Below are 16,046 nucleotides of genomic sequence, written 5' to 3'. Positions count from 1 at the left end.
ATTGCCTAGCTGGGCCTTGGGGGAAACATCGGCCAACAAGTTGCAGAGCCACAGAAGCCTTCTAGCAGAGACCATCGACGTCATAGTGTGCGAAGACGCCCGAAGATCATACAAGGCATCCGCGGTGTAAGCCATAGCCGCCTACATGCGATCTGCCTGCTCCGCTTCCGCTGGAGGCAACTCCTGCGCGGTGAACAACTGCTGCACCCACCAAAGAGATGCCCTTTGCATGAGGCTACTGCAGATCGCTGCCCTAAAGCAAAGCGCCGAAACCTCAAAAATCCGCTTGAGCAGGACCTCCAGCTTCCTATCCTGAAGATCCTTAAGAGCGGCAGCCCCTGCTACCGGAATGGTCGTCCGCTTACTAATGGCTGAAACGGCCGCATCCACTTTAGGGACCTTAAGGACGGCCAAGGACTCATTTGGCAGCGGGTAGAGCTTCTCATGGATCGCCCCATCTGAAGACTGGCCTCAGGAGGCTCCCATTCTCGGGTCACTAGTTCCAGTAGCATCGGATGAAAAGGGAAAGCTTTATGAGGGGCCCGAAGCCCCAAGAGAACGGGGTCCCCCTTAGTAGCCTCCGAGCTCGGCTGTGGCGGCTCAATAAAGAGCTCCATCAGAACATGAGGAATTAATTGGTCAAGCTCCTCCCTCCAAAACAATCTGAGGACCCTTGGGTCATCCCCCTCAACTGGGGTGGGCTCATCAACATCCCCGCCAATATCCACGAGGAGAAGGTCCAGCGAAGGGGGATCGGAAGCCAGGGTCCCAGAGGGATCTAACACCACATGGCCTGTCCTCCCTCTGGAGGAATCGGAATGCCCAGAAAGCCTAGCCACCTTCGCAGGCGGAGGCTCCTCAGCCTCCGCCTCCAAAAAGGCCTTGTGCATTAAAAGTTAAAACTTGGAAGAAAAGATATGCTGCCCTTCTAAGGCCCTCCCCCCCCTCGGGAGGGTCAGAGCTCGGAGGGGAGGCAGGTACTGGGAGCCGCTATCTAACAGGGCTCAAATTCGGCAGGGAGAGAGAAGAAGGGATCTCCCCTCCCCCTGCATCCAGCCCTCCACTGGAGCGTGGTGGAGACAAAATGGCCGCCGTTCCCGCGCTAGACGGGGTCGGGGCAGACCGAGGCTGGCAGAGGCGCGAATTCCTCCGTGCCCCAGGAACGCACCGAAAACGACCTGCTGCTGCTTCCTGATGGTTTCTCCCCTCCCAGGAGGCACCGTGTACACAGGCCCTCCCGGGAGAGCCGTGCCACCGGCTCCCCGCATGCTGAACACGGCGAACTCCACGGCATGCCCGCAGAGAGGGAGCAAGCACGAGGCCGACAAAAGCAACGAAAATCGCCCTTCCGGAGTCCCGGGAAACCTGTGAGCACGGTAACAAAAAAAGGTCTTTTTTTTTTTTTTCCTCAAAAACGCTGACCCGCAACCACCCAGGGGAAAAATGCCCCTGGGACCTCAATCACGGCACAGGCAGCCCCCCCCCCCCCCTGAGGGATTATGCCATCTCAGGGTGCAAGGGGGAGGGACCGGCCCACCGATTAATCCACCTACTCACCGGCAGAAGAAGCGGCTCCGGGAAAATGGCTAATGGGGTATCTAATCCCAGCCGTGCCTCAACCATGGCAGCATCCTTGGGAGGACTGACTCTGTCACCTCCAGAAAGAAAACTAACTACTTTGGTTTTTTTTTAAAGTTTGATTTAGCCACTGGTAGAAAGCAAACTCCTCTAGGCCTTATCTATCCCTGGCTTGCTTTGCTTTCCTTGTGTCTTCTTTTTAATGGATCAGGACCGCAGGTTCTGTCAGCCTCATCTGCTGGAGTCAGAGAAATACTGAGGGATCGCAGGTGACACACCAGGGTAAGAGGGGGTGCCTTTCAGTTTTTTCTCCGACTCCATCTGCTGGAAGGGAGACACAAACCCAGAGGTCTGGACTGATCCTGGTACGTACAGGGAACTGCAGCCTTTAATGGAAACAGTAGCAGAGCAAACAGGTAAAATGTGCCGGGCAGAGCTGGGCATCCCCCACGGCAACACGGCCATCCCAGAGCTCAACTATTCTCTTCCAGCTCTGCTTCTGCTGCTGCTGGGAGGAAGCTGAAGATCTAATAAGAGCTACAACCGTACCTCATCGAGCAGGATGATCTGTGGAGCTTTCAGGATGGTGCGGGCAATGGCGACCCTCTGCTTCTCCCCTCCACTCAGCTTCAGCCCGCGCTCCCCCACCTGAGTATCGTACCCTGCAGGGAAAGAGTCCAGGGGTTGGGATGTCACACGGGGACTCCAAGGATACCACAGGCTCCTATCACATTCCCACCGTGCACTCCCCTGGCAGTTCCCTCTTCCTGTCCATCCTGCCCTTACCCCAATCTTTTATCTTCCCCGCTTCAGTTACCGTTATGCTGGACTTTGCACTCCTGGCCAGTTAGAAGGGCTTCACAGACACTAAACAGCTGGGGCACATCCCAAGAGATGTTTAACAGGCTCCCCAGCAGCACTGCTGGTGGGCTGCAGGTACTCAGATCACACAAGCTGCGTGGGCTATTCCTATTACACGCGTGCAGGGGAAATACTTGGGAGACATCTTTTAAACAACATTTTTTTTTTTTTTAACCTACAGCTCCACCAAAGAACCAAAATCTCAACCTGAAAGAACACCTGCAGGATTTAAACAAGGCGAGCCGGTGCTTACCATCAGGGAAGGAGAGGATTCGCTCGTGGATATCTGCCGCCCGCGCTGCCTCCTCCACCTCCTCGTCGGAGGCGCCGACTCTCCCGTAGCGCACGTTCTGACGGATGCTGTCATTGAACAGCACCGTGTCCTGGGGCACCACACCGATGTGGGAGCGGAGAGAGGCCTGTTTCACCTGGGGGGCGGGAGCAGCGGCAGGCATCGAATGTCATAATGTCATCAGTGTCATCAAACATTTAAGAAACACCTCAAAACCATGGCTCTTCAGACAAGCCTTCCCGGAGTCTCACGTACACCCTGACACTGGCCAAAGGACATAACAGGACATTATGGGGACCCATGATCGTCCTCAACCGCCTTACAGGTCGATACTCTAAGGCCGCGGTAGAAAGAGTGCGGCAGTGCCTGGCGCACCCTCGTTCCCCGCACGCACAGTTCTCTTCACCTACCGCTCGATACTCTCTTCTAATTGCATGCAAATGCAAGCCGCGGCTGCAAAGTGTTAGGGAAGCGTTAGGCCCGCGCAACCCATTTTACTGTATAGAGCGCCTATGCAGTAACCTGGGTGCTCGGGCCTAAGGCTTCACGGCCACGCTGGTATCTGTCATTTCAAATGTCATTTGAAATGACAGGTACCAGGAAGTCGGGATTGCCGTCCCCTCTCCCCTCCTCCCAAAGCAAAAAAAACGTGAAAAAAAAAGTTGCGGGAGAGAGAGGGGAGAGGACGGCAATCCTACGCTCGGCGACTTACTTTTTGCAGCCCCTTCCGGACATCGGACGACCTCTCCTGCCTCCAGCTGCTCGCGAAGATGGACGCCTGCACGGCCGCTGAAGACGTGACGTCACGACGTTTGGCGTCACGGCATGTGACGTCACGTCTTCAGCGGCCGTGCAGGCGTCCATCTTCGCGAGCAGCTGGAGGCAGGAGAGGTCGTCCGATGTCCGGAAGGGGCTGCAAAAAGTAAGTCGCTTCGCCGCTTTACACTGCCAGTCCCTTCTCCCCTCCTCCCGGAGCAAGGCTGCTTTTCGCGCCCTGCTTCAGGGGAAGGGGAACTGGCACGGGGGAAGCCACGATGTCCGGAGGAGGGGGCTGCAAAAGTAAGTCGCCGAGCGTAGGATTGCCGTCCTCTCCCCTCTCTCTCTCTCGCAACTTTTTTTTTTTGCTTTTTTTTTTGCTTCGGGAGGAGGGGGAGGACTGGGGCTGCCCCGGAGGCCAGCATCCATGGACGCGGCCAGGGCAGGTGAGCGGGGGCTGGGGGAAAGCTTGCCGCCCACCCTTACCCCTGCCTCTAACGCAGGGGTAGGGGTAGGCGGTAAGTTAGCAGGTTAAACGCGGGGCAAAATGGCAGCGATAGTCGGGGCGCGCGTTACAGTATCGGAGGGGAATAGCTAATTCCTTCATTATACAGCTAATTCGTTCATTTACATATCATATACATGCTGGGTGCGGAAAGGGTTATGCGTCTGTTTTAAGAAGCGCTAAGGACGCGTGAAACTGGAGACTGTATCGCTGGATCGCCTTACTCGTCTGTATTGTGCGCTCCCAGCTCGTTACAGACGGGAAATCCTCAACCGCACGTTACAGTTAGCTTGTTCCCCTCCTTCCCCTCCTCCCCTCCGTCCATCTGCCTTCTCCTCTTACCCCCTCTCTACTCCTTGTTACCTGTCTCCCCCCTTTTTCACCCCCTGTGTCATCCTCTGCCAAGATAACCACCACTATCTTACTTACGAGTTAACACTCAACCTCTATATTTAGCAGCTAATGCTATGTTTTTCACCCTGGTTTAAGTTTTAATGTTCTTTTCATCCTTTAGGGCCCGTTTACGCCCGATTTGGATGGTTCACAGGTTCTTAGCGATACCTTCCTAGACGCTTTATTTTTATGCAACGCCTATTAACCCTGTTTTGCTGTTCTATTTATTTTTATTTTATCAGACGCCCTGTTTAATGTTAACGCCATAGCCGCGATTGTTCTGTTATTATGGAAACCGATATGATTTGATTTTTTGTTTCAAGAATGTCGGTATATAAAAATTCTAAATAAATGAATATAATAAATAAGCATCAGCACACGGCTGTCCCCTCTCACATTGTGCCTCCGCCTCGGATGGTAATGTAACGGGAAGTCAATCAGCTGCATAGACATCAGTGCAATTACCCCCTTAAATCTCTCTTCCATGCCTTGCACCCCCTGCAGGCTTCACAGGAGCTGGTGAAACTCACAGGCTGATAGATATGCTAGGGCCTGTGACAGCACTGAGGCAGCAGGCAGGGGATAGGAGTGCATGGAGGCCTAGCAGGCTGCCTAAGACATTCATATCCTTGAAGAATATGATTGATCAGATACACAATATTAGGAAGGAAAAATACCCAGATGCCTCTGCTGTACTGTGGCCTGTCAGAGGTGAATGAACTCTGAGTGTCTTTCTGAGCATGACTTGCAGAATATCCCTGAAGTATAACTACTGGCATCAACAGGAAGAGGCCTATTCAATGGTAACATTTACTTCATAATACACTGAAGCTGGATTTGCATGAAACCAGGATACAAGCTTTTGTCTTACAAATGCCTATCTCAACGGACAGAAACCAGTTGAAAAGAAGATCCTTTGAGGTTACAGTTTTAATTAAATCCTGGTGCCAAGAAACGGAATTCAGGCCTAACTCCTATTGAAGCCACAGACTTGCGATTTGTTTACACAACAAAGAAGAACAACAGGATACTAGAAGGAATACAGTGCATCAAAGCCAGGGTGGTAAAGGAACTTTTATGGTGAAAGGGTGGTTTCAGGGAAGACAAGTAAATAATATGATTTTTACAAATGAATGAAGGGTGGCCTCACAAGCATTTTCTATGCATACTAGGTTATCATGACAACAGCATCATGTGTTTGTGGGCGGTTACACCTTTCTGGAAGTTTCGGCAATACTGTATGTTTTAATTATAAAAGAAGGTTCTCTTCCTGTATTGGATGAGATGCTAGTTATTACAGATAGAGGGCATATCGCATCTCACAGGAACACTTGTCTTTTAAGAAGCCAAATAAATTAAATTTAAAAACCTCTTGCTGATTTGAAGTGTTCTTGTTGCCCTGGCTTTGAGTCCAGAAATTATTGACATCTTCCCATTCTGTATCAAGCTATGGCACTGGAGAAAATCTGAAAGAACCTATATTATGATTTACTTTTATATGTGTTGCTCCTCCCTCGGGGATTCTTGAGTGAGTTGTAGATAGAAGAAAATAAATAAATTACTACATCCCAAGAGAGGATGGAGATCTGGGTCTTATAGCAACAGGTAAGACACAAAGATACCGTCACAGACCCCCCCCCCAGGCAGACTTAACAGCATTAAGAGACTCAAATATTGAAAAGGTGCTGCAGTACAAAAGTGAATGGCCAGACCTGGTCTCTGTCCTTACACTTGGATAAGCGTTTCGAGGCATAGGAGGAGTGAATGAGAACCCACCAGGGGAGACAAGGGGGAGAAGCAACAGAATTTACAAAACAAGAGATTCACACTTTTTTTTTTTTTTTTTTTTTTTTTAAACAATAACTCAGAATTACTTGCTTGATCCAAACATGATAGACACACAGAAGGAAAAAACGCCCAGAAGGGACAAATAGAAGTGAACAGGGAACCACAGGGTGAGCTGTTCCACCTACTGGAGACAGACAAATACTGAAGGGCTACAGGGTAGGCTCTGTCCTCACATAGGATACCCTTTCAGTTTTGGTCTGTCTCCACCTGCTGGAAAGGAGGCTCAACCCACGGTCTGGACTGATCCGGGTACGTACAGGGAACAAAACTTTGAGGCACTGCTACATAACCGAGAGTGCCACCTGCAGTCCCTCAGTACTGACCTGTACCCAAGCCAAAGATTAGAACCTAAAACCCTCCCAGGGCAATCAGGTAAAGCAGGGTTGGAGCCCCCTGCACTGGAGCCTCTGTCACCTCCAGAAACCCAAAAAACATATGTACAAACTGCAAAAAACTCTTTGGAATATATTACATCAACTATCAAGGTATGAACTCCGTAAACTCAAACAAAACCTCCGACGGAAAGAAAGCAATTGGCGCAAAACCTCATGTTCCAGCACACTATCCGCATACAAGCTCGCTCTCCACCACTACAAGAACTCCACCCTAAGGGCAAAAAGGGATTTCTATGCCCACAAGATTCACAACCTTATTTTCGACGCCAAAGCATTATTCTCCTACGTAGCAGATCTAACTCAAGCTAACGCCCCAATGATCAAGCTCAATCCAAAGCCGACGAACTAGCCCTGTACTTCCAAAACAAAATCTCCAATCTCGTAACCCAGTTACCCCCCAACCCCTCCTCTACTACTAGCTCCTACCATCTCCCTAACAAGAACATCTCCCTAGAATCGTTTGAACCCACCACAGCTTCAGAGATCCAATCTCTAGTAAAGAAAATGAAACCCTCATCCCATCCACTCGACCACATCCCTACAAAATTGCTGCTGCTAATACCCGACACCATCTCCAAAACCTTGGCCGATATCATAAACTGTTCTTTATCTCAGGGAATCTTCCCAGAGGCTTTAAAATTGGCATCTCTGAAACCTCTCCTAAAGAAACCGAATCTTGATCCAAAAGACCCCAACAATTTCCGCCCCATTTCCAATCTCCCTTTTATGGCCAAGATAATGGAAAAATTGGTCAACTCTCAACTTTCCAATTACCTAGAAGACCATAAAATACTGCACCCCACCCAATTCAGGTTCCGTAAGGCATTAAACACTGAAACCCTTCTCATTTCACTTACTGATTACCTCATCATGGGCCTGGACAAAGGCCAATCCTTTATACTAATTCTCCTCGACCTGTCTGCGGCCTTTGACACCGTCAACCATTCCATCCTCCTCAACCAATTGGCGGACATCGGAATCTCAGGAACGGCTTTCTCATGGTTCAAATCTTTCCTTAGTAACAGAGGTTACAAGGTAAAAATCAATAGCAAAGAATCCCTCCGCTACGACTCATCACTGGGAGTTCCGCAAGGTTCCTCCCTCTCCCCCACCCTTTTCAACATTTACCTTCTTCCACTTTGCCAGCTGCTAACTAACCTCAAACTAAAACACTTCCTTTATGCCGACGATGTGCAAATACTGATCCCCAAATAATCTATTACCAAAACACTTGAGCACTGGGAAACCTGCCGACGAGAGATTAACCTTCTTCTCTCTAGTCTAAACCTGATACTAAACGCAGCGAAGACAGAACTCCTCCTTATCTCCCCGGAAAACAGTAATATCACACTAAGCGCACCATCTAACATCTTCGTCACCCAAGCAAGAGACCTAGGAGTTCTAATCGACAACAGGTTGAATTTAAAATCATTCATCAACCGCACCACCAAGGACAGCTTCTACAAACTGCAAGTACTAAAAAGAGTCAAACCACTCCTCCACTTCCAGGACTTCAGAACGGTTTTCCAAGCCGTGATTTTCTCTAAGATAGATTACTGCAACTCTATCTTGCTAGGTCTCCCTTCCTCCTCCATTAAACCTCTTCAGATGCTCCAAAACGCGGTAGCTAGAATCCTGACAAACACCAGAAGAAGAGATCACATCTCTCCCATTCTTAAAAATCTGCACTGGTTACCAATACATTTCAGAATCCTCCATAAGTCCATGACCATCATCCATAAAACCATCCATTCCCAAGCCCCTCTTAGCCTTCAAATCCCACTCAAACTACACTCCTCTTTCAGACCCATCAGAGAAGCCTACAGAGGATCGTTACATGTTCCCCAATCCAAAGTGACACACCACCTCGCCTTCAGGGAACGAGCCTTCTCCACGGCGGGACCTTCCATCTGGAATGCTATGCCCCCGGACCTCAGACAGGAACCATGCTTATTAACATTTAGAAAAAGACTTAAGACTTGGCTATTTAGACAAGCCTTCCCTGAATCTCACTGACTCCTCTAATGGGCCTTATGATCTGTATGCTACAACCATCATGTTACATCCCAGCACTATGTAAATAATTGTTCCCGTTTTTACTCCTAAAACTACTCAGGCTTCTCTTCTTATCCCAGTTCCAGCTTCCCCTGTTTTATTATCCAGTTAGCCCTTTTTCCTCGTTCATTGTAATTTCCTTTCTCAGTTACTTGTAAACCGACATGATGTGTCCTACGAATGCCGGTATAAAAAAAAAGTGTTAAATAAATAAATAAATAAATAAATAACTAACTAACTAACTAACTAACTAACTTTCTTACTTCTCTCCACCTGTTAAATGTTAGGTTTTTCTTCACTCCCCTTGTTACTTGTAAACCGGCATGATGTGATTCTATCATGAATGCCGGTATAAAAAAAAGCTTTAAATAAATAAATAAATAAATAAATAAATAAATAAATAATGAAATGTAGTCTTTCGGCAGCTACGGGGAGGGTCTCTGGACTGATATGTGGTATTGCAGGAACAAAAATTAGCAGGTAAGAACCAATTTTCCTTTCCTGTTCATACCCAGATCAGTCTAGGCAAGTGGGATGCACCCAAGCACCCCTAAACTGGGTGGGAACCCAAAAGACCCGTACGCAACACAATCTCACCAAAGGATGCAACCTCCTGCGCCCGCATGTCCAAACAGTAATGTCTGGTGAAAGTATGAAGCGAAGACCACACTGCTGCTCTACAAATCTCCTGGGGAGATAGCAACTGACCCAAGAGGCCGCCTGCGCTCTTGTAGAATGCATTTTGAGCCCCACTAGAATCTTGCGACCCTTACAAATATAAGCAGAGCAAATGGCCTCCTTCAGCCAATGAGCAATTGTAGCCTTCAAGGCCTATTGCCTTTCTTCGTGCCACCGAACACCACAAGAAGGTGAGCTGAGCGCTGAAACGAATTAGTGATACTGCAGGAGATACCGCAGGAGAGTTTGTCGCACATCCAAAAGATGCAGCTTTCTTTCTTAAGAAAAATCCTTAGACTATTCCGTAAAAGCCAGAAGATCCACCATCTGATTGACATGAAAAGAGGACACCACCTTCGGCAAGAAAGAAGGGACCTTCCGCAATGTGGCCTATCATTAGAAATATGCAGAAAAGGATCCCTGTAAGACACAACCTGCAATTCCAAAATCCGTCTGGCAGAACATATAGCCACCAGAAACACTGTCTTTAACGTCAGGTCCTTCACAATGTTGCACTTCTCAAAGGCCTAAAGGGCTCACCATAGAGCACTTGCAGAACCAGATTGAGGCTCCAATCCGGACACAACTTCTGAACTGGAGGCCGCATATGTTTTAACCCCTTTCAGCAATCGAACCACATCAGGATGAGAGGCCAAAAACTTCCCCCTGCACCATGTCCCTAAGGGAACCCAAAGCCAATTCCTGCACATGGAGGGAGTTGTAGGCCAAACCCTTAGACAAACCCTCCTGTAAAAAGGCTAAAATCTGAGGAATGTCAACAGATAGGGGAGCCAATTTCTGGGTAGGCACCATGATTCAAAGACCTTCCAAGACCCTGACATATACCATAGAGGTAGAGGGTCTCCGAGCCTGGAGGAGGGTAGAAATAACCTGTTCCGAATGGTCCTTCAGAAGCAACCGCCGCCTCTCAAAAGCCAAATCGCAAGACAAAAGTGATCCTCCCGATCCGAAAATATGGGCTCCTGCCACAGCAAGTGGAACATATGGTCCAACCTGAGGGGTCTCTCTACCTTGAAATGCACGAGATCTGCGAACCACAGGCACCGCAGCCACTCTGGCACCACCGACCTCGGATGTGACCCTATGCTTTGCAGAACTCGCCCAATGAGTGGCCATGGGGGAAACAGGTACAGCAGGATCTCAGTCAGCCAAGGACACACCAGAGCATCCAACCCTGCTGCGCCTACCTCTCTTCTGCGACTGAAAAACCTTTTCATCTTTTTGTTGGCCCATGTCGCCACAAGATCTAATTGGGGACGCCCCATCTCATACAGATGCTATCCCAAGCGTCCAGGGACAACTCCCATTCCCCCAGATCCAACTGCTGCTTGCTGAGGAAATCTACCTGCACATTGTCTGCACCCACGACATGAGACGCCGCTATTCCCACTAGATGGAGCTCCACCCAAACAAAAAACTGCCGAGCTTCCACAGCCACTGCTTGACTCTTCGTCCCTCCTTGCCAGTTGATGTATACCACTGTTGTCGCACTGTCCAAGAATACCCAAACCATCCTGCCTCTGATCCGGAGAAGGAAGGCCTCCCGTGACCAAACCACCCTTGTTTCCAGGCAATTGATGGACCAGGCCCTCTCCTCCACTGACAAAAGCCTTTGAGCAGACCGCCCCAGGCACACCGTTCCCCAACTTTTGAGCCTGGCATCCATGGTCACCACCACCCAAGTCTGGGGTCTCCACATCCATTCCCTTTTCCAGGTTGTGACGCGACAGCCACCATGACAGACTGGATCTGGATACCTGTAGAAGAGGCAAAGGCAGATGATACTCCTCTGACAAGGGATTTCACCTGGAGAAGAGTGAGCTCTGCAACGGTCTCATGTGTGCAAAGGCCCACAGAACCAAATCCAACATAGAAGCCATGGACCCCAGAACCTGTAAATAATCCCAGACTGTTGCTACCCTGTCCGAGGTCAAAAACACCCTGCCCTTCTGGGTATCGAAAAGCGCCCCCAGATATTCCGAAGACTGGGAAGGCACCAGGTGACTTTTCGCCACATTTATCACCCAACCCAGCAACCGCAAGGTGCCTATGACTCGTTGGAGAGACCTCAAACACTCATCCTACGTCTTCACACGAATAAGCCAATCATCCAGATATGCTTGAACCAACACCCCTTCTCTTCGAAGGGCTGCTGCCACTACCATCATCGCCTTTGTGAAGGTTCATGGTGCTGTGGCCAGTCCAAAGGGAAGAGCACAAAACTGGAAGTACTATCCCAACACCATGAACTGAAGAAACTTCTGATGGTCCCATCGAATGAGAATATGGAGGTATGCCTCCGTTAGGTCCAACGACACCAAGAACTCTCCTCTGCAGACCGCCGCAATCACTGTTCTTAATGTCTCCATTTGAAAACATGGAACACTCAGGGCCCTGTTCACCTTTTGCAAGTCGAGAATGGGCCGAAATGTTCCTTCCTTCTTGGGAACCACAAAATAAATGGAGTACCTTCTCTGTCCCTGCTACTCCCTCAGGATGGGAACATCACGTTTAAGCTTAGCAACCTCTGCAGAGTCCTCCACACTGCCTCTCGCTTGCTTTGAGATGATGTGGGACTCCAGAAAGGTTTTCTTGACAGGGCTAGAAAATTCTAGCGCGTAGCCATCTCGCACCAGCTCTAGAACCCAGTGGTCAGAGGTAATCTTGGCCCACTTCTCGTAAAAGCTGGACAATCTGCCCCCTACCGCGTCTATGGAAGAATAGGCGATGCTGGCTTCATTGTGATGACTTTCCTCCATCGGCCCCTTGGTCGGTACCATCCCTGGAAGATCTGTAGGCACCTTGAAAGGACTGCTGCTGTCTCACCGACTGCTTTGCTCCTGCACCAGAAGACAGCTTGCTTGACCGGAACCTACACGATTCCCGAAACTGGGACCAGGTGGAAACACCTTCTTGCTGGTTTTCCTATCCTCAGGCAACCTGTTCCCTTTGGACTTCCCCAAAGTCTTTATCAGCTGATCCAAAGGGAAGATTACACAGCTGTGCCTTCGGATAATAGAAGGACTAGGGGGCACTCCATGAAGTTAGCAAGTAGCACATATAAAACTAATTGTAGAAAATTCTTTTTCACTCAACTTACAATTAAGCTCTGGAATTTGTTGCTAGAGGATGTGGTTAGTGCAGTTAGTGTAGCTGGGTTTAAAAAAGGTTTGGATAAAGTCTTGGAGAAGTCCATTATCTGCTATTAATCAAGCTGACTTAGGGAATAGCCTCTGCTATTACTGGCATCAGTAGCATGGGATCTACTTAGTGTTTGGCTCCTTGCCTGGTTTGGCCACTGTTGGAAACAGGATGATGGGTTTGATGGACCCTTGGTCTGATCCACTATGGCAATTTCTTATGTTATGTTCTCATGTCCGCCGACCAATTTCTCAACCACAAAAGTCTGTGAGCCACTACTGCCAAGACCATGCTCCTGGCCGAAGTGTGCACCAAATCATAAAGTGCATCCACGACATAAGCCACCCCAGCCTCCACGTGCACTGACAGCAGAGAACAGACATCCTCTGATAAGGCTTGCCCTTGTGCCTTCTGCACCCAGCACAAACAAGCCCTCTGCATCATGCTGCCACAAATCACGGCTCGGAGACTGAAAGCTAATAAGAGAAAATATTTTCTTTTACTCAATGCATAATTAAGCTCTGGAATTTGTTGGAAGAGGATGTGGTGAAAGCTGTTAGTGTAGCTGCGTTTAAAAAAGGTTTGGACAAGTTCCTGAAGGAAAAGTCCATTAACCATTAAGGCAGAGCTGCAGAAATATCAGAAATAATCGAGAGACCGCTCCCTCGGTGTCTCATTGGATTATGTTAGGTCATGATGAAAGTGAACTGAGATTTTTTATTATTGATACTGTATGCTCTTACCACCCCAGGGCAGGAACTTTTCCGAAATCTTGTCTTAGGCGTGAACAGAAATGGATTTTTAGATTAAATAGTCGAATACCACACAGTCTTAATTCTGAGATCGAGTGGCGTTTTTTTCTATGACTCCTGTTAATCTGTTTAAGCGCTGTTGTAAGGACACGTAAGGTTTTTTGTTGTCTCAGTACACATGCCTTTATCCTATTCTTATTTTCGATGTATGTAGCGACTTTGTACGTTTTTTGTATGTTGTTCATCTGTACCCGAGGTCAGCTTTCCTATTGGCTGAAAGTTTTCTAATGCTCTATGATTGGTTGAATTGTTTGGCGCCCTTTTCCCCCGGGTTCTTTAAAATGTTTGGTTTCGCCGGCACAGCCCACTCTCCTTGCAAACCATAATATTTACAAGCACAGTGCTGTTAAGGTATGTATGTGGTTAATATTGGCTGTACGGTTTAAACTTTGAAGTATTTGACTCTGCTCAGACCTTTAAGAATAACTTTTCCTTTTGTTAGGATAAACCTTCCTCCGTGCAGTCATTCTGACGCTTCTGCAATACGGCACTATTTCCCGACTTTAATTTAAATGGTTGCACTTAAGTGATTTTATGGCCGTATGTTCAGTAACCGTCTTTAAGTTTGTTCATAATATCATCTTTTTAAAGTTTTTTGTAGCTTTTACAATCGGGTGCAAAAACCTGTATCTTCATTTACTTATTTATTCTTTATTATTATTTTCCCCTTGTACCGACCTCGCACGTTACATGCTTCTGGTTTTCTGTAATTTGCTTGCACTTGTCCTTCCGATCACTTTTTTACTTACTGTATTTCTGGACTGGTTTCTCCGATTATTAAATAGGGGCTTATTTCATTAAAGACTGGCCAAGAAATCTTTGCGCTATTTTGTGGTTTCTTTAAATGTATAATCTGCCGGTGCTGCCTATCTTTTCTTTGTAAAATTGGATGTGAGCATTACTTTGAACTGGAATGTGAGCGTTACGTTAATACACCATGTGTTATGAATTGATTATGATTCCCTATCTGTGCTGCTCAATTTTGGATCCTTTTCTATGAGTTCCCCCCATTTAAATTGTTCTCTCTGTTACAGCTTATGAACTCCGCTTTAAATACGTCCCTCCCGATGCAGCCGCGTTTGGCGAAACACGGGTCCGTGTCGGGGGACCCTGTCTAAAACTCTGCCTTTTTCAAAGCAATGGCGTTGCCGCCAATAAAAAGTTAATTTTACAACTTATTATCATCTTGTCTGGGACTCGTTAAACCCTACTGCATTTCCCGATTTGTTGTTACTGAATGCTTGGAGTGCAGTTCCTTGCTCCTGTATTTGTTTTGTCCGTTGACTTTCAGGCCAGGCTTTGGAGTCTCCCACTCCCTGACCACTAACTGCTGCACCATCTTGAGGAACGGCAAGGTAGTGGCCGGCCCTCTCACGCCAGCCATGACCGGATCCAGCGGATCCTCTGCAGGATCACTAGGGACCAAACCCTGATCCGAGTCTTCGGAAGACAGTACATCCGCAGAAAGGCGCCCTCCCGGCGGTTTGAGAGTGTGAATCCGGGTGGCCACTCACGGCTTTGCCCCCTTCCACCTCATCTTAGTGGGGCCACCGCAAGGCCTGTGTCTGGAAGGGCAAGATCGTTTCGCTGATCATCCCCCAGCAGGGGATCTAAGTCCTCCTCCCTGTGCCCATCCATGCCCCCGCCCCCCGGGGCTCTCCTGGGCTAGAATCTGCCGGGGGGACGACAGAGGAGGTGGGAGATCCCCTGATCTTACAGCAGCTTTCCAGCTGTGGTGCTTCACAGCTGTTTTCAGAACACCTCAAAGACCTTTCACTCAACATATCGTACTGTACGTGATGAGAATCTAGCATGTGATGTTCACATGTTCACTCCATGTTAACGGTTTCTGTCCGTTCAGTTAACTGTATGGCATTATTTACGGTTGTGTTAATAAACAATAAATTACAACAAAAAAAAAAAATTTTAAAGCCCAAACCAGGAGTCTCATTAAATGTAAAATTTGGGGTTTCCAGTTCTTATCTGTATTGTCATAACTCTCGGTCTCTACTTGTGGATGCATCAGCAACCCTGCAACCCAAGTCCTCTTTGATTTTATGCCAATAAAAATTGTTAAAACTAAATGTAAAATTTGTGACTCCCAAAAAACACTGAGCCTCCCTAGATATTTTCTGCTTCCTCTTCCTCTCACTCAAGGTCCCAGATCCAAAGGATCCGGAAAACCAAAACACAACCCAGCTCTTCTCAGACATCGGGAGCGAGGGGGAAGCAGATGCAACTGAGGAGCAAAATCCCACCGGTGGGAAAAACTTACACAATAGTATTAAGTAACACAGGGTGATGACAGTCCCTTCCAGAACCAGGACGTCCAGGAGACCTCACAGAAACCTGCATTAGATACAGGGGGGGGAAACTGTGTCCTGTGCTGTGAGATCCTGCAGGAACCCCCAGAGATCTGCATTAGATACAGGGGAGGACATTGTCTCCTGTGCTGTGAGATCCTGCAGGAACCCTCAGAGATCTGCATTAGATACAGGGGAGGTCATTGTCTCCTGCGCTGTGAGATCCTGCAGGAACCCTCAGAGATCTGCATTAGATACAGGAGAGGACATTGTCTCCTGCGCTGTGAGATCCTGCAGGAACCCTCAGAGATCTGCATTAGATACAGGGGAGGACATTGTCTCCTGTGCTGTGAGATCCTGCAGGAACCCTCAGAGATCTGCATTAGATACAGGGGAGGTCATTGTCTC

General features: G+C 48.2%; 1 protein-coding gene across 1 annotated transcript in view; it reads right to left on the bottom strand.

The window, feature by feature from the left end:
• The window catches only part of ABCB6 (ATP binding cassette subfamily B member 6 (Langereis blood group)), a 206,922-nt gene that overhangs the window by 113,964 nt on the left and 76,912 nt on the right, over positions 1 to 16,046 (bottom strand). The window contains exons 16-17 of the mRNA XM_029605015.1: positions 2,693 to 2,867; positions 2,128 to 2,240 (exon numbers count right to left, since the gene is read on the bottom strand). Coding sequence (XP_029460875.1) covers positions 2,128 to 2,240; positions 2,693 to 2,867 — 288 coding nt within the window. The remainder of the gene's footprint in view (positions 1 to 2,127; positions 2,241 to 2,692; positions 2,868 to 16,046) is intronic.

Source organism: Rhinatrema bivittatum, chromosome 6 (genome assembly GCF_901001135.1).
Source record: "Rhinatrema bivittatum chromosome 6, aRhiBiv1.1, whole genome shotgun sequence".
NCBI lineage: Eukaryota > Metazoa > Chordata > Amphibia > Gymnophiona > Rhinatrematidae > Rhinatrema > Rhinatrema bivittatum.
This window is presented reverse-complemented; position numbering and strand designations above follow the sequence as displayed.